Genomic DNA, 24,612 nt, shown 5'->3' on the forward strand with positions numbered 1-24,612 from the left:
TGCTTCTTTGACATTTGAGAAGAACATGGCAGTGGGCCAAAGACTGCGGCCAGGTACTTGGTCTAACCAGTCGACCTTTACGGCTCACTGCTTGAAGGACTACTCGGGAAAGTCCCTGGGCAGTTTCTCGCGCGGTCCCGTCATTTCCGCGCTCCAAATGGTTTAAGGGCGTAGCCCCAGTGGTAACTGCGGGTAGCAAGTCCAAGAGACACAGGTTCCTTCCTGAGCCCTTGTTCTTCCTTCCCCTATTCCCTTACCGGAAATGGCTCGGGTAGCCCCCTGAAACTGCCATGGGATACACTATCATTGGAAGGACATGTCTCCTAGGATTCTTGCAGAAGTGAGTTATATAGACACTAAGATGGTTTTTTGCGTAGTTTTCCCTTGTTCTCGTGTTTTCTTTGAGGTCAGCAGAACCTAATCTCCTACCTAGGTTCTTCTTCTATTCTCGTCACGGTCTCTAGGTCTTGAAGGACACTCCCACCTCCTAAGGTATAAGTCTCCTAAGAAAGTAGTTCGAGGTAAGTATTCGTGTTGGAACAAATAAAAAATTTTAAGTAATTTTTATTTTTCCTAACATACTTACCTCGAACTACTTTCGGGTAATGGCCTGCCCATCCTACCCCGAGTGCCTTGCTGGACTTCATAGATACCTAAGCTATCAAGAACTTACTGGAGATCGAGACCTGAGCAAGCATGCTCTCTGACCTGGGGGATAGCCTCAGGGCATGTTTCACCCACCTGAGGTTACCCCTCATAGAAAACGGGACTAGGGGTAAACTACACAAAACTCTGGTCGGTTGGGAGGAGATCCTAGATACTCCTAAGAAAGTAGTTCGAGGTAAGTATGTTAGGAAAAATAAAAATTACTTAAAATTTTTTATATTAATAAACTAGGTTAATATTTTATGTTCATACAGTAATTTCATGTTCAAAATCCAGAAAATAGTAGCTATAAGGGACATCAAAATTAAAGGAGGCTGTGGATTTTATAATCCAATCCAATTTAAATGAATAATCACAATAAAAGTATCTTTTAGGAAAATATTTTGGAGACATCAATGCCATTAAATTTGTTCCTCGGGTGTTTATAGATTTAAAATTCTAGAAAAGGGATATTGTTAATAAATTTTCAACTTTTATTTAAAATTTGGTTTTTCCACAAAGCTATTACATTGGTATAAAAATTTCAGATCCAGGAGAGAGTTTTTAACTAAAAAAACATTGAGACGATGGATTATGTTAACTGTAGTTCTCACACAATCACTCTCCTTTGAGCACACGCTCTCATCCTCATGGGAAGACCCCAGTACTCTCTCCATCTCCTGAGAGCTATTGATCCCAAGAGCATAGAGAAAGCAAAACTGGAATCTACCCTTCTAAAGGTGCTGAGCTTACTGAGGCAGATCAGCAGCCTGGCAGAAGCTGTAAGAGCACCAGTAACAGGAGGGAAAATATCCATTGACAGGCTTTTCGGAGCACTGCAAGGTTTGCAGACTCTCCTTACTTCCATGGTCAGAACTGACCAAAAAGGCCGTACATAATGTTAATAACCAGGTCTGTAGATGGAGGAATTCACTTCCTGCCAATAGGTTTTAAGTTTCTGTTTCCTATACTTTCTAGACTGGGTTGGGTTAGGTTAGAAGCTTTTACATGTCAGAGGGAGCCATACCTTCTTGTCAACCCGTTTACCCGGCAGTTACAACTCACCAACCATGTCAGTAGAAAGATTGTAAGGGCAACAATCAATCTTTTCTGCCACAGAGGCTACAAATATGGAAACCACAACAATGGCTAGCCTCAAAGTAACCACCTGGGTGGACCACAGGTCCAGGACAGTCGCTTACTTCACTTCCTCTCTGGATCTTTCGAATCTAAGACCAAGAAAAAATTTCGGCAACCTTGTGTTAGCAGGAGTGAAGGCAGTCACCTTCATAGCTTCGTAACCAGTGAACTTGTTGTGGTCTAAAAAGAAGGAAAGCTATACAGGCAAAATTTGCCAGACAGTTAGCTAAGTAACGTCAGCAGGTGGTATAACAAATGTACATTTCGTATAACCAAATGTTAATGCTGTACCACTTTATGGGATGATACATATTAAACGATTTGTATCTTAACGAGTACCACTCACAACAAGGTGCTTTATAGCCTTCCCTGAGAATGTCTAAAAGAAGAGAAGTTTTGGTTAAATCATGTTAGGAAAATAGTTAATGAGCAATATGAGATATCAGATTGCAATCTTTTAAGGTATTTTTATATATTCAGAAATATAAATTTAGGAAATTAGTTTTATTAAGGTTATGAAGTAGACTTTAAAGTTGTATCCAAATAATTTAATGATACAGGGGATTCTCAATCTCAGAAAGTAAATTAAGGTATTGAATTATTTCTGGACTTACTTATAAAGTCAATGAAGCTGTCAATTGTAGAGAATAGGAAATTTTTCTTCTTTCCCCTTAAAAAAATCAAAGTATAGTAGTAAAGAAAATTTCATTTTAATTTTACAAATAGATTCTTATGTTAAATCTACCATTAGAGTCATATATGTGTGTTAAGTTGGCTTAAATTAAGAGATCAGTACTGATAAAGTACAAAGAGTAAGATGCATATGGGTATTAACCTGAAACTAAGTACAACCTTAGGAAGTTACAAAATAAAAAAACAGAAAGAAGAATTTTTGTGCGATCAGTTAACTGGGCTACCCTATTCCTGCTGCTCCCTGTTCTTCAGGCTAAGCCTTCCTACACAGGACAAATACTGTAGTGGTTTAGATAGAGAAGCATCTGATTTGCATTCTTAGCTTGACCAAGTATATTATAACTGTGGATATTATTAAAGCATAAAGTTGGTTTCTATAATGTGTAATGTAATGCTGTTATTGTTAATGGCAAAGTAAATTTTTGGCTTTCTGTTGGATTTATTTTATTTGACTTTTGGTTGACACAGCTTGTTTATTTTACATGATAACTTGATGGTTTAAATACTTGGCTCATAGTTAGAAACCAATTTTTAAACTCTCAACCTTGTTTTATTACAGTTTGTTTTCTTTATACAAACAATAAAAAAGTTTAATTTTTTGGAGTAAAGATACATTTTTTTTTTCGAGAAACTTCAAGATTTTTATTAATTCTCACCTCTGCTTTATTGGAAAAGAGGTTTTAGAGAATTATGTGACTTCTTAGAATGTTATTCTATATTATATGTTGTTTGAATTACTGTAAAATAGTTTGTGAAATATTTTGTACATACAGTATATCAATTTACTTTTACCAAGCTCCCCCAGACAACTGTAGTTTAAGAATCGGTCATTCATAGTAGGAGCTACTTATGATATGACTGGGTTAGCCCTCCAAATTGTGGCTAAAATAAAAAAGTAAAATTCTTATGATCATATTTCTATCTTAAGGCCATGATGTATTATTTCCAATTTCAAAAGTATTTTGCTGCTGTTGTAAAGTAGTGGGCTTTTCCAAAGAAGACTTTTTTCAGGTTTTTTTTTTCGCTTTTAATTCTTTCTTTGAGTGACCAGTCATTCACTAGAATTAAAAGATGTGAAGTAATATGAAATGAAAATTTCAACTTACTTTTTTCAGGTTGTGGAGCAGTATTTACCAGAGTGCCATAGTTTTATTGGGAGAGTCCTTGTCCAGATTAATTGGAACGATGATATTCAAGCAATGTTGCCGTCCCATTGTTCATCACACCCTCCTTCAAATTCCTCTGTGTATGAGATAAGAAATTTTATCATATTTGCATGCTAAGCCCTTGTTGAATTAACATTTTTATGGTCCTCTTAGTAACCTATATACATTCATATACCAAGGCACTTCCCCCAATTTTGTGGGGTAGCCGACATCAAATAAAAGAAACAAAAAAGGGGACCTCTTCTCTCTACATTCCTCCCAGCCTGGCAAGGGACTCAACAGAGTTCGGCTTGTACTGCTAGGGTGCCACAGCCCACCCTCCCCTGTTATCCACCACAGATGAAGCTTCATAACACTGAATCCCCTACTGCTGCTACCTCCGCGGTCATCCAAGGCACCAGAGGAAGCAGCCGGGCCTACCGGAACTGCGTCACAATCGCTCGCCACTCATCCCTATTTCTAGCATGCTCTCTTGCCTCTCTCACATTTATCCTCCTATCACCTAGAGCTTCCTTCACTCCATCCATCCACCCAAACCTTGACCTTCCTCTTGTACTTCTCCCATCAAGTCTTGCATTCATCACCTTCTTTAGCAGACAGCCATTTTCCATTCTCTCAACATGGCCAAACCACCTCAACACATTCATATCCACTCTAGCTGCTAACTCATTTCTTACACCCGTTCTCACCCTCACTACTTCGTTCCTAATCCTATCTACTTGAGATACACCAGCCATACTCCTTAGACACTTCATCTCAAACATTCAATTTCTGTCTCTCCGTCACTTTCATTCCCCACAACTCCGATCCATACATCACAGTTGGTACAATCACTTTCTCATACAGAACTCTCTCTATATTCATGCCCAACCCTCTGTTTTTTACTACTCCCTTAACTGCCCCCAACACTTTGCATCCTTCATTCACTCTCTGACGTACATCTGCTTCCACTCCACCATTTGCTGCAACAACAGACCCCAAGTAACCTATATAAAAATACCAAATCCATATTTCATGGAATTTATTCCTGTTAGGATCTTTATGAAATTAAGACATAAATTATGTTTTATCTAAGAATGACATATGTAATGTATCATGTATCTTAATTTCTGATTAATTTCAAATTAGATTTTAATAAGTATTGATAATAAGTTGGATCCATTACATAAATATCCCACATTACCTAATATGATGTTTTGGATACCTCTGATATGTGAATACATTAAAGACTGTACTCCTCTATGCATTTACCAACCATGGAGTTCATTATCCATGGTTCACTGATTTGTACAAATTTTAAAAATCATACATGGTCTAAGAAAAAAAGTGAGATAAGAAATAAAGAAACAGTCTTCCAAAGACAGGTTGTGATCCATTCTCCCAGAGCCAAAGATACCCCCCCCCCTCACACCTCTCCCCCACCTAGAGACTGATTTTAAAGATTGGGAAGTATCTAAAAATCTTTTAAACACATGGGAAAGAATGTTAAATAGAGTTGAACATATTGAAAGTCATTTTATGTCTTTAAAAGATATATAAAAAAAAATTTAGAGCCATTACAATATCAGAAATTTTATGTAAATTTTTTCGTCATTATTTTTTAACCTGAAAATTATTCAATCCTATGATAAACTAAGAACAATTAAGTTTTATAACTTATCTCTCTTTATTTGAATAGAGAGATATATAGGTGGGGTTATGTAATTGCTATTGTAAAACTTTATTGTAATATACTATACAATTTTACTATGTATAGTACATTGCATTGCTGTAGTGCATTATTCATATTAAAGTGCAATAAATATATTTAAGGCTGTTTACAATTAGATTAAAAAAAAAATAACATCTAAAGAGTTTATGGTAATTTTTTGTCCATGGAATTCCTTATCCGCAGGAGAGTCAAACACAATACTGTACCTTGGGGGGGTTGAAATTCCGCACTTATTTTGACAATTTGATTTGGTAGATATTGCCTAGAAAAAAAAATATATCTTTTTTTACATTTTTTACTCACAATTTGTAATTCTTACAAGAAGAGAAGAGATTGTCATCATTACTGTAACTTAGAATTTGCTGCTGCTTATGTTTCTTTCAGACATAATAGTGCCGTTAATCCTGCCAATATAGTCGTTAGTGATCCTGTGCAAGCTACTGCTAAGCTTCATCAGTGTTTGCTGAATCTTCTAGTCAGAATATCAATGGAACCAAGTGTTAGACAGGTAAGACTATTTTATAACATGGTTTAAATCTTAGTTTGTTCCAACACGGTTACTTACCTAGAACTACCTTCTTAGGAGTTACTGGTAACTCTACCTAACCAACCAGCTTTTTGTATAGTTTACCCTCTTCCCGTTTTCTACGGGGTCAACCTCAGGCAGTGTGATACGTGCCCTGAGACGACCCGGGGTCGAGCAGCGTGCTAGCTCAGGTCGAATCGTCAGTAAGTTTCTGGTCGCGGCGTGATCAACATCTCACCGCGCTCTCTCTTACCTGTGAGACCCTTTGTGTCCCCCGATCCTTTGTGCTTACCGCGTGTTACCCACGTGTTTCCCTTTCACTTTCCCTTTGCATCCTTGTGTCTCTGGGTGTATTAGCGTTGCGTTTTGGATCAACCTGAGATTGATCCCCACTCCTTGTGCTCCACGTGTAGGGGGAAAGTGTGTTCCCCTGCCTCTACGTGCCCGGAGTGTCCTAACTGGAGTGAGATCAAGTGGCTGCTCTTCGGGACTAAGAAGAAGGCGGTGGCTAAGAAGTTGCCTAAGGAATCCAGTGTCTCGTCACCTGTGGTTTCCCCAGAAGTCTTGGCAGACCGTAGCTCCCGTCCTTCTTCCCCTACCCAGAGTAGGGGACGAGGTAAGTCCGTTGCGGGGAAGAGGCCCATTGCCCTTCCCCATGAGTCTGATATTCCTGTGGGGAAAGTGTCTAGTGTGGGGCAGGCATGTGTGGGGCCTGAGAGTAGTACGGGAGTGTGGGTAGGAGGCGAGGTCCTGGTGCCCGCAGGTCCCGTCTCCTCGGAAGATCCTATGTAGGGGAATCCAAGTGTGGATTCTTCCCCGGCATCATGGCTTATTTCAGGTACTTCAATCGCTCCCTCGTCTACGCTACCCACCATGTTTCTGCAGCCTCCCACACCTGGGAAACGTCGAGGATTTCCCCCCGCAGTCTTGGACGTTTCCTCTAAGAAGAAAGCCAAGAAGAGCAAGTCCAAGGAGTGGGTGAACCTCACAGTGCCCCGGAGCGAGCTGTTTAAGGTTACCACAGCCGCGGCCGCTTCCGGGTGGCTCCCTAGAGCCTCGCCTTCTGTGTCTCATCCTCCTTCCTCCTCCTTCGGACCAGTCGCCCGGCAAGAGGGGTCGAACCAGGCCCCCCGTATAGTGACTAACCCAACGGTGGCCTCCGCTTCTTCTTCTATTAAGAAGGACGTACGTCTTATGAAGCGTCGACCACGGGCACCTTGGAGGTCTTCCTAAAGCACCAAGCGCGCCCGTCGGTCCGCATGGGTCCCCCGTGGAACAAGGTACTCCCATGACGGATACCTTCGTCCTCACGGGGCAGCCCATACCACGGGTCTCTTGTGAAGTAAGGCTTAGCGTCGACCACGGGCACCTTGGAGGACTTCCTAAAGCACCAAGGGCGCCCGTCGGTCCGCATGGATCCCCCCATCCACGGGGTCCCCCGTGGAACAAGGTACTCCCATGACGGATACCTTCGTCCTCATGGGGCAGCCCATACCACGGGTATCTTATGAAGGAAGGCTTAGCGTCGACCACGGGCACCTTGGAGGCCTTCCTAAAGCACCAAGGGCGCCCGTCGGTCCACATGGATCCCCCATCCACGGGGTCCCCCGTGGAACAAGGTACTCCCATGACGGATACCTTCGTCCCCACGGGGCAGCCCATACCACGGGTATCTTATGAAGGAAGGCTTAGCGTCGACCACGGGCACCTTGGAGGCCTTCCTAAAGCACCAAGGGTGCCCGTCGGTCCGCATGGATCCCCCATCCACGGAGTCCCCCGTGGAACAAGGTACTCCCATGACGGATACCTTCGTCCCCACGGGGCAGCCCATACCACGGGCAGACTAGTCCAGCATTGCCTTTCCTACCGTCACGGAGTACCCCCGTACGGAGGAACTGGTGACGGGCGCCCTGGTGGAAGGAGGGGAGTGCTCGTCTGACGACATCTCCTCCTACCGTAAGGTTCTGGCCCTAATTCGTCGACACCACCAATTAGACGAACCTAAGCCCTCAGCAGCAAAGGCCGTGCTCTCTGGACTGTCCATAATGGTCGTCAACCCTGTGCAACAAAAGCCTTCATTGTCTCTCCCTCTCGCTCCGGACGTGAAGTTGGGGATGGAGAAAATAGATAGCTACCTGGCAGGACTGGCGGAGGCCCCCAGAAGCCAGAGTTCCTCCAGGCTGCTTCCAGGGCTGAAATCGCAGAAACGTTTCTACGTCCCAGTAGGGCATCGCGGCGGACCCCGTGCGGTAGAACAGCGGTGACCTCACTGAACCAGGGAGCCTCGGAAGACAGGGCCACCACTGCCCCCGTGTGTAAGTTTTTGTCGTCCCAGTCCCTGTCTATGGCTACGAACTGGGTATTTAGAAAGAGGGATACTGTCCTTAGCAAGTTGGTGCGGAAGTTACCGGACAGAGAAGCTAGGAGACTGAGGAATTCCTCCGTGTGGGGAAACGACATTTTCCCCATCAAATTGGTGGAGGATACGATGGAGAAAGGGAGGAGAGTGAGAGACACGGACCTTAGGCCGCCCCCCCTATGAGGAAGCCCGTGTTTAGAAGAGCCTCAGCGGACGTCCCTCACTCCTCCCAGTCCGCCCCTTTGCTGCCTCGAAGAGACCCACCGTCAGCTCCTTGGCTTCAAACCTCTCAGCAGACCACCCGTAGGACCAACGAAGCCCCTCAGTCAGCCTTCAGACCCTCCTACAGTATCTCTAGGAGAGGTCGCTCTGGCCGCTCCTCCAGAAGGAGGTAGGAAGAGAGGCCCCCTACTCCTTCAGGAGCCCCTAGTAGGGGGATGCCTCAGACATTTTTGGCAAGCAGGGCGGGATCTCGGTGCGGATCCCTGGACGGTGACGGTCCTGAAAGAGGGCTACAGACTCCCTTTCCTAGAAGAGCCTCCCCCTCTCATCCCAGCCCATCGGGCCGAGTGGCTGGTTCCAAAGGACCCCTTGAAGAGGTCGGCACTACAGGAGGAAGTAGCGTCCATGATCGCCAGGGGAGCTTTGGAGAGAGTGGAGAACCCCGGCCCGGGTTTCTTCAGCAGGCTCTTCCTTGTGGAGGAATCAACAGGAGGGTGGAGGCCGGTCATAGATCTCTCAGCCCTCAACAAGTTCGTCTCAAAGACAGACTTCAAAATGGACACCCCCAAGACTGTGCTAGCAGCCTTGAGGGAGGGGGATTTCCTCATGTCTCTCGACCTCAAGGATGCCTATTTTCAAATCCCCGTGCACCCCTCCAGCAGGAAGTTCCTCAGAATCAAGTAGGAGTCCAGGGTCCTGCAGTTCAAAACCCTGTGCTTCGGCCTTTCGACGGCCCCGCAAGTGTTCACGAGGGTGTTCACCATGATCTCGGTATGGGCACACGAGAAAGGCATACGACTGCTCAGGTACCTGGACGTCTGGTTGCTTTTTTCTGCCTCAAGGGAACAACTGAAGGAACAAGGTGTTATGTTGCTTGACCTCTGCAGGGTATTAGGGATCACGGGCAACCTAGGGAAATCCCAACTAGTCCCCAGCACCAGAATGACTTACTTGGGGATGGTCCTGGACACCCAGTTAGTAAGAGCTTTCCCCTCTGGGGAGAGGTTAGCCAACCTGGAACATATCCTTCAACCCTTCCTGACGGGACAACCCAGGGGGCCAAGGACTGGCAGAAGTTACTGGATCATCTGTTTTTGCTAGAAAAAATAGGAACCGCAAGGGAGGCTCAGGCTCCGCCCGGTACAGTGGAATCTGAAGGAGTCGTGGACCCAAGGCAAGGAGCCCCACAAAATAGTCCCAGTCCTCCCGAAGACGAGAGAGACCCTTCTTTGGTGGAACATCAGGTCGAGCACAGAGAAGGGTATGCCCTTCGCCCCCGATCCCCCGGAGATGCTGTTGTTCACGGACGCATCGAAGGAGGGTTGGGGAGCACACCTGCTAGGGGAATCGACAAAAGGACAGTGGTCCAGCGAGGAGGCGTCTCTCCATATAAACATCCTGGAGATGATAGCGGTTCTGAGGCAGTGTCGACAGTTCGTACACTTCCTGCGAGGAAACACTGTGGCGTTAATGTGCGACAACGCCACAGTAGTGGCGTATGTAAAGAAACAGGGAGGCATGAAGTCAAGGGTCCTATGCGCCCTAGCCACGGAACTGTTAGAGTGGGCGACTGAAGAAGGGATAGAACTGACGGCAAGGTTCATCCCAGAAAAGAGGAACGTGATGGCCGACGGCCTCAGCAGGGCGGGTCAAGTGATAGGTTCAGAGTGGACCCTACACCCGGAGGTAGCTCGGGCAGTCATCCTAATGTGGGGCTCACCAGTGATAGACTTATTCGCCACACGTCTGAACGCCCAACTCCCCGTGTTCTGTTCTCCGATCCCAGACCCGTCAGCAGCGTTCGAGGACAAGTGTTGAACAGAGTGAGAGTGTCGTCCAACCTGTCAATGACTTTGGTAGCGCCCTGGTGGCCGGAGAGAGACTGGTTCGTAGACCTAAAAGAATTAGCTCTTCGTCCTCCTTGGCCGCTTCCGAACAGGCCAGACCTCCTGCGTCAACCTCACTTTCACAGGTGGCACGAAAACCCTCGATCCCTCCGCCTTCACTCGTGGAGGTTATCGAGAAGCTCCTGAAGATAGAAGGATACTCATCGAGAACCGCGGCAAGGATGTCGGGTTATCTCCGGCGTTCCTCGGCAGTAGTCTACCAGGCAAAGTGGGCAGTCTTCCTGAAGTGGTGTGCGTCCAAGAACATCAGGCTCTTAGGGGCGTCGATCCAGGACATTGCAGACTTTCTGGTGTACCTGAGAGACGACGTGGGTTCATCCATTCCGGCCATCAAAAGAGTTTGAGCAGTCCTAAGTCAAGTCTTCCTTCTTAGGGGCATTGACTTGGGAGCCTCAAGGCACATCTCTATGCTCATCCGCAGTTTTGAACAATCATGTCCCCCCCCAGGAGGTACGAGTTCCACAGTGGGACCTAGCCAGAGTTCTCAAGGTTCTGTCAGAGCCGCCCTTCGAACCTCTCAGGGACGTACTAGACAGAGAACTCACCCTTAAAACAGCTTTTCTTTTAGCCCTGGCCTCGGCGAAAAGAGTTAGCGAGTTACACGGCCTCTCTTACGAGGTCTCACACTCCAAAGGGTGGAGAGAAGTTGCCTTTAGGTTCGTCCCTGGCTTTGTGGGGAAGACGCAGAACCCGGCGTGTTGGGATCCTCCGTTTTGATGGTTTTTCGGTGCCAGCCATCCCTCGCTCCGACAACCCGAAGGATCTACTCTTATGTCCCGTGAGAACAGTAAGAAAATATCTGGAGAGGACCGCAAATCTCCGCCCACAGATCAAAAATTTATTCATCTCAACAGGCCGGGTGAAGAAACCGGTCTCGAAGAACTCTATCTCTTTCTGGCTGCGACAGGTGATAAAGAGGGCCTACGAGGCTTCTGGGACTCCTCTCCCAGGAAAACCAAGGCCACATGATATCAGAGGTCTGAGCACCTCCCTGGCCTTTGAGAAAAACATGGCTGTGGGAAAGATCCTGAAGGCTGGGACCTGGTCTAGACAGTCCACCTTCACGGAACACTTATCTCAAAGATTGCTCGAGAAAATCCTTGGACAGGTTTTCCATTGGCCCAATCATTTCGGCCCTTCAAGAGATCTAAGGTCATAGCCCCAGGGTAATCGGGGGTGTTAATGCCAAGAGACACTAGTTCCTTCCTTAACCTTACCCCCCTTTCCTTCCTTCCCCGGTCCGTCCGGGCCAGGAAGATGTTGAAAAGACCTTAGTCACTTAAAGGAGCGCCCTTCAAGAGGACATGTATCGGAGTTGGTTTTGAAAAGGTAAGCCATTAGGCACTAAGTGAGTTTTTTGGATAGTTTCCCCTTCTTTTCGTGCAGTTTTCTAGTGGTCGTGGAACCAAGACCTCCTTAAAGGTTCCCTATCTCGCGTGCTTCCCCGCCGACTTCTGATCCCTGCAGGACACTCCCACCTCCTAAAGTGTAAGTCTCCTAAGAAGGTAGTTCTAGGTAAGTAACCGTGTTGGAACAAATCACAAATTTTTAAGTAATTTGTATTTCTCCTAACATACTTACCTAGAACTACCTTCGGGTTATGGCCCACCCATCCTTCCCCGAGAACCTGCAGGATCGAGTAGTACCTGTTCCAACGAAACTTACTGACGATTCGACCTGAGCTAGCACGCTGCCCGACCCCGGGTCATCTCAGGGCACATATCACACTGCCTGAGGTTGACCCCGTAGAAAACGGGAAGAGGGTAAACTATACAAAAAGCTGGTCGGTTAGGTAGAGTTACCAGTAACTCCTAAGAAGGTAGTTCTAGGTAAGTATGTTAGGAAAAATACAAATTACCTAAAAATTTGTGATGTTATTTATAAAATTTAGATAGCATTTAGATTAGACTTTTACCTCTAGATATAATTCTTGAGACTGAAGAACATTATGATGATGTTGAGTCGTTTAAGTGACAGAGGTTAAGTTTAATTGTCTCATATTATAACCAGGTCTTGTGTGGGCCATTAAGAGATATACAGTACTTTTGAGTACCAGAATAGTTACTATTGTTATTAATTGCTAAGCTACAATCCTAGTTGGAAAAGCAGAATGCTATAAGGCCAGGGGCTCCAACAGAGAAAATAGCCCAGTGAGGAAAGGAAACAAGGAAAAATATATTTTAAGAACAGTAACATTAAAATAAATGTCTCCTATATAAACTATAAAAACTTCAACAAAACAAGAGGAAGAGAAATAAGATAGAATAGTGTGCCTGAGTGTACCCTCAAGAAAGAGAACTCTAACCCAAGACAGTGGAAGACCTTGGTACAGAGGCTATGGCACTACCCAAGACTAGAGAACAATGGTTTGAATTTGAAGTGTCCTTCTCCTAGAAGAGCTGTTTACCATAGCTAAAGAGCCTCTTTTACCCTTACCAAATGCCCACTGAACAATTACAGTGCAGTAACCCCTTGTGTCAAGAAGATTTGTTTGGTAGTCTTAGTGTTGTCAGGTTTATGAGGACAGGAGAGAATATGTATAAAATAGGCCAGACTATTGGGTGTGTGTAGACAAAGGGAAAATGAAGTTTCCAGAGACAAGGATCCAATGTAGTGCTGTCTGGCCAGTCAAAGGACCCCATAACTCTCTAGGGGTAGTATCTATAGTATGTTAGCACAAAACCCTATTTAACAGGGATTATATATATATATATATATATATATATATATATATATATATATATATATATATATATATATATATATGTTTATATACAGTATTTATTATTTACTTTGTTTTTGTTTGCAGTCAAATTTGCTTCGGACATTGCTTCTGGATTCCGAAAATTTCTATTGGTGGCTTGTAGATGGAGATGGATACCAGCGGGTTGTGAATTGGTGGGTAATGAGCTGTGATCCACGAATTGTACTATCTCTACCTGATCGTAACCCAGTTGATATAGCTGTTATACAGTAAGTAAAACAATTTTTTGCTTCTTTGTAATAATCTATATTAGTTGGTTATTCTAGAAATCAAATAATAAACTGAATATTGAAAAGTTATATTTTGAGTTGATGTGGTAAAATGTGTATCATACCTATTTACAACATTTAGTATTGAAGGATTTATTGTAACTTGAATTATATCTATGAACCACCCTGACGTTCATCTTGTTTCTCTCTCAAAATTGCTCAAGAGTAACTAGAATTTTTTTTATTCATCAGGACTGTTTAGATAATGATGTATGCACTGTATAAAAGATAGTTTCAGCTGCATCTGGAAAAAAGAAACCATAAGTTTAAAGAGGGTACAAGTAGAAGGTGAAAATGAGACTGGTAGACATGTGTGTTGAACAAGAGATGGTAATAGGTGCTAGCTTCTTTAAAAAGAAAGATAAGAATAAGTATACGTGGGTAAGAGTGGCAAATGGAAGAGTAGTAGAAAGGGCATTAATGGATTATGTGTTGGTAACTAAAAGAATGTTTGGAAGATTGAAAGACGTGCACGTGTTTAGGGGTATGGCTAACGGTATGTCTGATCATTTTTTGGTGGAAGGAAAATTAGTTGTAGCAAAAGAGTGGGGGAATAGAGTAGGTGGATGTAAAAGGGAGGTAGTGAGGATTGAAGAGCTAATAAAACCGGGGGTAAAAAGTAAATATCAGGAAAGGTTGAAAATGGCATATGATGAGGTGAGAGTAAGAGAAACTGGTAATTTAGAGGAGGAATGGAAGTTAGTAAAAGAAAATTTTGTTGGGATTGCAAGTGATGTATGTGGCAAGAAGGTTGTTGGAGGCAGCATGAGGAAGGGCAGTGAATGGTGGAATGAAGGAGTGAAGGTAAAAGTGGAAGGTTGTTGCAAGCAGTGAAAAGTTTATACAAAGGTAGTAAAGCATGTGTTAGAATAGGAAATGAAGTGAGTGATTGGTTTCCGGTGAGAGTGGGGCTGAGACAGGGATGTGTGATGTCGCCGTGGTTGTTTAACTTGTATGTTGATGGAGTGGTGAGAGAGGTGAATGCTCGAGTGCTTGGACGAGGATTAAAACTGGTAGGCGAGAATGACCATGAATGGGAGGTAAATCAGTTGTTGTTTGCGGATGATACTGTACTGGTAGCAGACACAGAAGAGAAGCTTGACCGACTAGTGACAGAATTTGGAAGGGTGTGTGAGAGAAGGAAGTTGAGAGTTAATGTGGGTAAGAGTAAGGTTATGAGATGTACGAGAAGGGAAGGTGGTGCAAGGTTGAATGTCATGTTGAATGGAGAGTTACTTGAGGAGGTGGATCAGTTTAAGTACTTGGGGTCTATTGTTGCAGCAAATGGTGGAGTGGAAGCAGATGTACGTCAGAGAGTGAATGAAGGTTGCAAAGTGTTGGGGGCAGTTAAGGGAGTAGTAAAAAATAGAGGGTTGGGCATGAATGTAAAGAGAGTTCTATATGAGAAAGTGATTTTACCAACTGTGATGTATGGATCGGAGTCGTGGGGAATGAAAGTGATGGAGAGACAGAAATTGAATGTGTTTGAGATGAAGTGTCTGAGGAGTATGGCTGGTGTATCTCGAGTAGATAGGGTTAGGAACGAAGTGGTGAGGGAGAGAACGGGTGTAAGAAATGAGTTAGCAGCTAGAGTGGATATGAATGTGTTGAGGTGGTTTGGCCATGTTGAGAGAATGGAAAATGGTTGTCTGCTAAAGAAGGTGATGAATGCAAGAGTTGATGGGAGAAGTACAAGAGGAAGGCCAAGGTTTGGGTGGATGGATGGTGTGAAGAAAGCTCTGGGTGATTGGAGGATAGATGTGAGAGAGGCAAGAGAGCGTGCTAGAAATAGGAATGAATGGCGAGCGATTGTGACGCAGTTCCAGTAGGCCCTGCTGCTTCCTCCGGGGCCTTAGATGACCGCGGAGGTAGCAGCAGTAGGGGAGTCAGCATTATGAAGCTTCATCTGTGGTGGAAATGTGGGAGGTTGGGCTGTGGCACCCTAGCAGTACCAGCTGAACTCGGTTGGGTCCCTGATTAGGCTGAAGGAACATAGAGAGTAGAGGTCCCCTTTTTGTTTTGTTTCATTGTTGGTGTCGGCTACCCCCCAAAATTGGGGGAAGTGCCTTGGTATATAGATAGATAGACAAGTAGAATACGGGCAGATTATTGTCACCAGTAAAATAAAATGTAACATGGTACCTATGAAGTATGACTAGGTCAAACCTAGAAATTCCCAATAATGATTGTCACATCACTCAAGTCTATTATATGAATTACAATTGTGGAATGATGAAACTATTAAGAATTAAAGCATATTAAAGCTACAGTAAGACTCAGTCACCAATATAAAAACAGAAATGTCAAAGTGGTGTTATCCAATTTGAGAATTGAACATAAGCGTTTAACTTATAGTTTCTTAATGTTCAAACCTCGTATCCTTTAAGGAAGGTAGAATATCATTGACAATTCAAGTAAAGTTTGTGTGAATGTTCAGTCTTTCATAAATAATGAATGAAAACTTTGACTCAAACCATTTAAAAACATTAGCATCTTAGAAATAATTTTTATCTGTCGAATTTTAAATTTTTTATGTAGCGTCCGTTTATTTGGGAGAGTCTAATTAATGTATCCTTATTCCTTTAATAACAACATAGCCTTTGAACCAGGCTTGTAAGTAACTTTAGGGAACAATTTTTTGTAACTAAGTAATCCAAGATAATTTTAACAACCATTGAATCTTCTCTACATGCTTAAATAAGTTTCATTGATGTTTTGCTTTAAGGAAATTTTTGTGTATACTCAAAAAGTTTATTAGTTCCTATAAACCTTTAGTCCTTTATGATAGGGGAATGTCTTCAGCAGAGCTGGAACAGCCATTAAAATGTTAAAAAGATAGTTAACGACAGCTGGTGACCATAGGCGAGTAACCCTGCCCACCCACCCATCAAAGACCCTTCAATTTGTTTTTGGCCGCAACAAGTAGGATGTACCATTGCATCCTGTCTAATTCTATTTAATCTTTTTCTTATTTTATTGTTTTAATGATTGATAATGCAGATTCCTGTTAATAATGGAACAAAGCAAGAATGAGTATGTATTGGACCTGCATCTGGTCATGAATAAACCACCGACGGATCCCCTCTTCATAGGAGTACTATTGTTTGTAATTGTCCACTATTTATTGAGTGTAGATCATGGCCTTCTGTTTGACAGAAGTTTTCAGGGAGAACTGGAAATGCTAAGTCTTCTCTGGCATTATTTTGGCAAGCCCATAAATTGCCTGAGTTATTATGCAGAACTTCATGCTCTCCATTGAATTCATCTGCACTCATGAGTTGCCATTTGCTGAACCTTCTGTGTATACACCTCTGGCTTAGGGCCTGGAATATGTTTCATGAGCAGGGAGAACTAAGATCTACATCAGGGATTTTATCAGGTTTTGTGGAGCATGAGGAAATTGCTGCACTGGCATGTGGTGGAACCCCTTTCTTGCAGATCGTCTACGACAAAGGTCTTTTAGGTAAGCCATCGGATGTCATTTTGAAGGACCAGGTAGCTAAGAATACTTTGCCCAAGCAACTACAGGGGTGATACCAGTGATGCAGCAGTGAATCCATTGCCATCAGTGTCAGGACCTCAGTACCAATGACCCTAGTGGTGATCCTTGCGTGCAGTGGCCCCTAAGTGTCATCCCAGTGCTTGTCACCACTTACTGCCACCCTGCCTTGTGCCTGTGACTGGGGCCCTTGGCTCCCTCCCTCTTTTTGCTTGTGACCCAAGCCCATGAGCCTGTGTCGCAAGTGTCGGTGAGTGTACCTGCTGCTTCCCACGTGACATTGTCCCCAAGTGTTGTGGTTTCTTTCACTGCAACCAGTGTGATTTTTCCCTTAGAAGAAGCTTTGTCACCAATGGTCACTCTGCCATTTATTATTAGTAATTTCTCTGTTTACAGAACCTGAGGAGAAAGTTGATTATCAGAAGAAGCTATTTGTTTCCTTTTCCTTTCTCATTCTTCTTCCTCGTCCTCCTCCTCCCATTCTGGTTCTGATAACTCTTTTGAAAAGAAGTCGAAGTGCAGGAAGGCCAGTCATATTGACAAGATGAGACTCTTGACAACACTACATCTTCAGGAGGATGGGGGAAATGACACCCGGGTATTTTGCATCCATGGGGCATGACTTGGGTTCCCCTGGCCACTTTGTAGCTAGATGAGAGAGAGAGAGGTACACAGCCCTTTGCTGGCCCTTGTCCACCTTCTGTTGGCCTGTGTTAGAAGAGCTATGCCACCTTCCTTCACCTTTCCTACTTCGATGGTGGACACTTCTGTATTCTCTAAAATGTTGAGAAGAGAGGATGAGGTGAATGCAATGGCTATCATCCTATATTGAATCCGTGTACAACCATCATTTGATTGCAAATTGCAAGTTACGGAACATAGGACTAAAGTTTCTTCCAACAATTAACGTTGGGATAGTAAGGTTAGGTTAGGAATCTTTAGTCTAAACGATATTTTATGAACTGTAAGGGTTCTTTAGATAAGCTAAGATTATTTTGAGAACTAATGACTCTCCCACTGGAACTAGCTTAACTTACTAGGCTCCTCTAAGCCTAAGAAAACCATCATCTGATGAATATCATAGTTTGACTGTTGGTGCAAATTTTTGGTCTAACAGGTTGAAATGAAATATGGTTTACAAAACTTACAATAAAAATATAATTGAAATTCTATAACAAAAATATATCCCCTAGTTTATCTAGTAATTCTAATGAATAAAGTATATATCACTTGAATGGTTACTTGAAAAGCTATAAAATGAGAACATGAGTTACACTGAATACAAAGTACTAGATATCAAGTAATTTGTTGAAGCTTTCTAGCAAACCAGCTATATTAAAGGACAATGACAAGGCATTGAAATCTCCAATGGATATATTAGGGGTTACTAATGTGATTCCTGCAACTGATAAGGTCCTGGAGATAGAGCTTGACTGCATTTTTGTAAAAACATAGTCTTGCAAAGGCAGAGGTCTTGCAAAGGCAGAAGACTTATTGGTAGCTGCATGTGATGAATTCTACCTTGGCAAAAACAAAGGCATTAAAAACTATTTGGTAAATAAGTCACATCAAAATACTAAATTTAATTGTTACAAATCAATATAGTCTCTTCATAAATTCAAATTAGCTTTTCAAAAATATTACTTTCATTCATGAAAAATGAAGAATTACAATTTAGGTATCATGATTGATGATGATAAAATGATATATCAAAGGCAAACTTAAGATCTATAAGATAATTTTACAACTGAGAGAAACTTTCACCGCTTCTGTATAACTTGAACTTTACTTTTCATATTAATCGACAAAACATGTTGAAACAAATAAAACAAGTTTCTAAATACACAACTTGTGAATGGTTCTCTAGATAAAAGGAGAAAAATCTGGTTTCTCAAATCACCATAGGGTATCCATCGATAGTCATTTAGACCTCAACTTCTCTGCTTGCAAGATCAAAGGAGAAACTTGGTAATCAGAAGAAGCAAATTTTTTCTCCTTCCTCTTCCAACTCTAATTTCTCATCCCTCCTCCTCTTCCGATTCTGATTCCGATACTGCTTCCGAGGAGGAGGATTTGAAGAAGTCCAGGAATACTAGTCGTAATCGCAAGAGTAGAGCTCCAATATATTGCGAAACCACCTCATCGGAGGAGGAGTTGGAAACCAGGTACCATGGTGGATCGATGTATGTCCCCCCAAGCAGATGCATAGTCTCTTAGGCCTGATACATAGCAACACTGGCTGATCCATGGCCCCCGATGCCGATGCATGATCTCCCGGGCCAATCTACAGCCCCATACCCCCAGGCCCAATGCAACCCCTTTACCATAACCTCCAGGGCCTTCTCCTGTGTAGTTTGCAGCTGCATGGTTGATACACAGGGCTACGACTGCAACCCAGTGTCACAGCTCCGTGTCATGGCCCCTGGGGCTGTGGTTCTGATTCCCCTGGCTACTCAGTAGCCAGATGGGTCAGAGGTGTACAGCTCTTTGCGAGCCCTTGTCCACTTTCCGTTGGCTTCTGTTGGAAGAGTTCAGGCTCTCTCCTTCACCGTTCCTACCTGAACAGTGGACACTGCTCACTTCTCAAATGGAATACTGTACATGTGAAGCATGTATTTGTTGATGGTCACTTAAACCTCAACTTCTCTTCTTGCAGAATCTGAGGAGAAATTTGGAAAGTAGAAGTGATTTGTTTCCCTTCCTCTTATAACTCTTCTTCCTCATCCTCCTCCTCTTCTAGCGATTCTGATGCTTCATCTGAGAAGAAGAAAAATTTGAAGACATCCAGAGAGCTCTAATATATTGTGAGACCACCTCTCTTTCCGGGGAGGCAGAAACCAGGTACTATGGCCAATTGATGCACGGCCTTCTAAGAAGATGTAGGTTGCATGGCCCTTGAATGTGATGCATGCACCCCTATGGCTAATGCGAAGTCTCCCAGGCTGATACAAGGGAAGATGGGCCGATCCACCACCCCCTGGTGCTGATGCAGGGCATCCCTGAATAATGTACATAATCCAACGCCAATATAATGCATCCCGGGGCTGATGCATGATTGGTTGGGCCAATCTATACCCCATGGCTCCCGGGATTAGTGCATGAACTTCCAATGCCATGCTTCCTGCCATAGCCCCCCCATAATCACTATAGTCAGTGAGACAAAATTGCTTGGTCCCATGCAGGAAGAGCTTGCATGGATTCGTTCAACTTTCCTTTGACGATGAACCTTTCTACCCTCTCTGAACAGGGTGCTGCCATATCCCGTGTTAAGAAGAGGGTACTCGATTTTGATGGAGCTTCGTCGTCTTTGGTCGCTTGGAGCTCAATTCCCCTGCTTGCTGAGCCTGAGGAGTGAGCTGGTAAGAAAACTTGAAGAAGCGTTTCATTCCCCTTCCTCTTCTAACTCTTATTTCACTTCTTCCTCTTTATTCTAGTAGCCAGGTGCAGACCTGTGTACACCACCTGTCGGCCACATTTTGCAAGAGCTGGGGTTCTCACCTTCTACTTTTCTACCCGGTTGATGGACTACTGCTCTTTTTTTGGATAGGGTACTGAGGTATCCCGTGTTGATAAGATTGGACCTCTTGAGGTCGTCTTTGTGCTGACGGACCCTTGCCAATGATAAAGGAGCCTCAGCCTCGTGCTCACATCAGCTCCACCTCAGTACAGTAGAAAAAATAAATAAATTAAAAGAGTACAAGGTACTGCTTCTGTATGTCTTTATTGGTGCTGGAGATCCTTCCCTCCCTGGTGACTACTGGCTTGATCCGATATCAGTCCCCAATTACGTTTTCAAGTTCTTTCCTTTGGTCAGAACGCTTATTTTTGTGGGAAGAGAGTAGATTTCTGGAGCAGCCTGCTGGACAATTTACTTGTGTGATGTACAAGGATACTCTGGTTCCTTTTACCCCACAGGTATTGTACCTTGGACCAACAGGAGCAGAAAAGTCTGAGTCCTTTAAAGTTGAACTTCCCACCTCAACCACCGCTCACAGTTCTGAGCCAAAGGTCAAAAGTAGGGTCTTTGAAAAGTGGATGGGCAGGACGATTAGCTCATGCTCATTACCTGTCTTTTAACTACTGGATTATCAATATCAACAGCTGTTCCAGCTCTGCTGAAAACATTTCCCTATATTAAAGAACTCAGGTTTGTAAAGCTAGGAAAACTACAAATTACTTTCAAAATTGGTTATTAATTGCTTAAAATACTTAATTTTTATGTATTTATTCATAATTGGTCATTTTTTCTCAGGCTACTACATAGGGCTGCAGGTTATACTCCTGACACAAGATCATTCCACCCAGATACAGGAGCCAAAAGAAGTTTCCTTGTCCGTGCTTTGGTGAGGCTTCTGACCTCTGCTACTGCAAGACACAAAGCATTGTTATCTGCAAAACCTCATGTTTTCGAGACAACCATTCACAACCTTCTTTCACATATGGAAGAAACGCTCATCGCAAGTATGTTTTGTATGTTTCTTTTTTACTTGTATACAGACCTTTCCTCCTTTAAAATGGGGTTATTGAATCTTTAACATGGTTGATTAACGACAGGTGATGCGAGCGGAATACTCACTCGCCTGCCTATCACAGAATAGCCACTTTTGTCTTTGACCATTGCACTCTTCTCTCGACTACTGAACCTTTTCTTACTTTCATTTGTGATAAGTGTTTACTTTTTATTTTTTACGAGAGAAATTACATCGAAGGTTTAAGGCTATGGTAAAGTGAATTTCTATGATAATGCAATCTTTGAAACCCCATGTATTGTGTACCTTTGTGCAGGGGTAACTGTAAGCTACCTGCCCCTCTCCCTCATTTAGAGGGATTTTTTATACTCCTCCGATCAAAGATGAAATCTGAGTAATGTCTCGACTCATGGTAGTTTTTCTCTCCCAAGAAGAAGTTAACGTGTACCTGTGTAACCGACGGTGGTAGTTGCTTGTCCTCCATATACGTCAATATTATTCCCTGAATTGTGAGCCCTGTGTTGTACTGTAGAGTCCTCAGAAGTAGCACAATCATTATCAATTGCCTAGGCCTTAAGTCCTCTGTGAGGTAGAATGGTTAGCAAAGGGAAGGAGAGTTCACCCTCTCTCTGTATCCTTTACCAATCTCTTTTCCCCTGCTCCATTCCTTTGGTTGTACAATTATTTCTTGAAAAGACTGCAGTGAAAAGGAATGTTGCTTGGGAAGGCCTCTCATTAAAAGTTTCTTGGGACTTAAGCGATGGCTCGTTTCCCTTGTGTGGGAGTGATAGTACTCGTCTACATAGAAAAGGAAAAGAGATTAGCTACATCTCATGTTTAATGATTATTTTTTCAAATGTAATTCTTTTCATATAGTATGTTGACCAGAATGCAGTTGACTAAACAAATTTGATGGAACATCCTTCCTCTTTAGTGTATACCAAGAAAATCAAATATCCTTCCAGTTCAGTAAAGTTGAAAGAACCAGTTTTTTCCTAACAAGGGTGTCTCTTTCCAGAAGTACTTCTAGAGGTTTGAAATTGGTGGAGATGACAAAAATTTTGGCTTGTTTGTAACATCTTTGGACAATAAGAGAGAGATGTTTTGTTCACCAGCTCTTGGTACCCTAGGTACCCTAGGACATGAAGTGGATGCCATGTTACAGGGCTGGTTGAATCCAGATTGGTACATTTTCCCTAGTTTGTCATGATTCATCAGGTGATAAACTAGTTTAAAGTTGTGATTATTTTGTACTGATGAATAGTAGTATGACGTGTCATCACCTAAATGCATAAGTGCGCTAAGACTTCTTTCTTGTAAGGTAGGTTTTGGAGAACATGAGACGATCTTTTTACTTTTACCTCCTTTCAGAGATAAGAATGATTCTAAGCAAATGTTTACCACATTTTTTTCTAATGTCATCTTTGGAAAAGAAGTTGAACTGTGCCAGTGAATAGATTTACAGTATGTGTACAGTTAAGGCTGTTAAAAATTATTTGGCAAAAACTGCAAATAGTAATGGTAATGGTCCTAATGTGTTTTGTGGGGTTAGAAATCATTTGTCTAAATGCTTATGTTTATTGGTAAAAATGGTGGGTCACAGGGGCTCACAGTGAGGAAAGATTATTAAGTTAGTGCACAATATTAGAAGTGCCACTATATCGCTGAAATTTTGTAGGAATCTGTCTTTTGAAAAGGTTTTAGCTGCAGATTAGGAGTTACTAAATCAGTATTCTTTAATCATTTGCCTAAGGAAACCTGGTTATCTCATCTAAATTACTGATCTTTATAAACCTTAGTAGCAGCTGAGGAAGTGTTTTAAGAAAAGTTGGCTTTCTTTTAGTTTTTATTATTAGATGAATTTAGTTTTAGATATGCTGTAGTTAGAATAACCCTATTTGTAATGGATTGGTACTAAGGCACTACACTAAGGTGAGTCGGGTATATAAATGAGTATTTTTATTCAGGACTGAAAATTTCATATACATTTGTTTCATATCTTCCTCCATCAGTGTGTCAGCATAATGAACATCAGAGATGGTTCATAGAAATGTATGGGATTTTAATGATAAAATTTATTATTTCTATAATCACCGGAAGTTCATACACATGCCTACCCTCCTCCCCTCTGACTAATGTCAAGAACATGGGGTATTATCTGCAATTTTGAGACTAAATTGCGTTGCCATTAACCATGACATGTCACCTTGGTGGGCAAGAGGCATGACCTCTTGAAGAGAGAAAAATAGTTTGGGGGGGCTGACATCAAGTTTTGAGTAAACAGCAATATGAACATTTGATAAGTGTAAAAATAGTTATTAGAATTTAACTTTTGTTAATGATAGATCCTGTATACTGCATTATCTAAGGATATAACAAATTGAGTGCATTTCCCCATACCTATAATTATTATATGATTTTTAGAGGTATTACCTTGTATTACCCATAGGCTTCAAAATGGGAATCATGATGGGTTGCAAAAGGTAACACCAAAAAGTATTAGGAAAAGAATTACCATGAATATTGTGAAATTAATTGAATTTGTAGGAAATGGTTAAAGTTATATTGTTAGTTTAAATATTTGTTGTAGGAAATAAAGTTTTCCCATTTATTACATGAATATTAAAACTAAAATTTCTATCATTTCAGCTCTACCAAAAGAACAGCAATGGAGTGAAGGTGCTATTTTAAGCACGGAAGTATTATCACTGGTCACTGGTGGTGCATCTTCTGCTGCACTACAAGAACTCTCTTGTTCAACTGTTGTTAAGTGGTTCAGTTCACAGTCACACCCTTCACCAGGCCTTCTCTTTCCTCTTCTTGTTACAGCTTCTCGAATAATTCTCCATTTGAATCATCGAAATGCCATAATGCAAGCAGGGTTATCTGCACTATTTTTGTATGCTGGTGAGTGTTGGTTATTCAATTATAATTTTTCATGTGTGTCTGCATCTAAATGACAAAATGTTTATATCAAGATAACTTAATTTTTGTTGAACATTTTTCTTGAAAAATGCAGTAAATATTGGTATTTACTAGCATAATATAGTTACTCATTATTTTGTATTTTCAATTAACTAGACTGGTGTGGTTGGGAAGGAGAAATACACTGGCCCCTGGTTATTTCATCTATGTCCTTTCCATTGACGAATCCAACAGCTATGTTGAATTTAGCATCTCAGGTAACATAAGTAGCTCTTCTCCATGCTCATATAGCTCCCAAATCAACAGTGATTGTTAAA

The 24,612-nt window shown here is 42.5% G+C and overlaps 1 protein-coding gene across 1 annotated transcript in view; it reads left to right on the forward strand.

Annotated features, from left to right (window-relative positions):
* LOC137615384 (ectopic P granules protein 5 homolog) overlaps positions 1-24,612 on the forward strand; it is a 109,371-nt gene that overhangs the window by 72,707 nt on the left and 12,052 nt on the right. The window contains exons 29-34 of the mRNA XM_068345202.1: positions 3,594-3,724; positions 5,740-5,863; positions 13,179-13,342; positions 21,154-21,362; positions 24,020-24,277; positions 24,452-24,552. Coding sequence (XP_068201303.1) covers positions 3,594-3,724; positions 5,740-5,863; positions 13,179-13,342; positions 21,154-21,362; positions 24,020-24,277; positions 24,452-24,552 — 987 coding nt within the window. The remainder of the gene's footprint in view (positions 1-3,593; positions 3,725-5,739; positions 5,864-13,178; positions 13,343-21,153; positions 21,363-24,019; positions 24,278-24,451; positions 24,553-24,612) is intronic.

The sequence above is a fragment of the Palaemon carinicauda genome, chromosome 21, assembly GCF_036898095.1.
Source record: "Palaemon carinicauda isolate YSFRI2023 chromosome 21, ASM3689809v2, whole genome shotgun sequence".
In the NCBI taxonomy this organism is placed as follows: domain Eukaryota; kingdom Metazoa; phylum Arthropoda; class Malacostraca; order Decapoda; family Palaemonidae; genus Palaemon; species Palaemon carinicauda.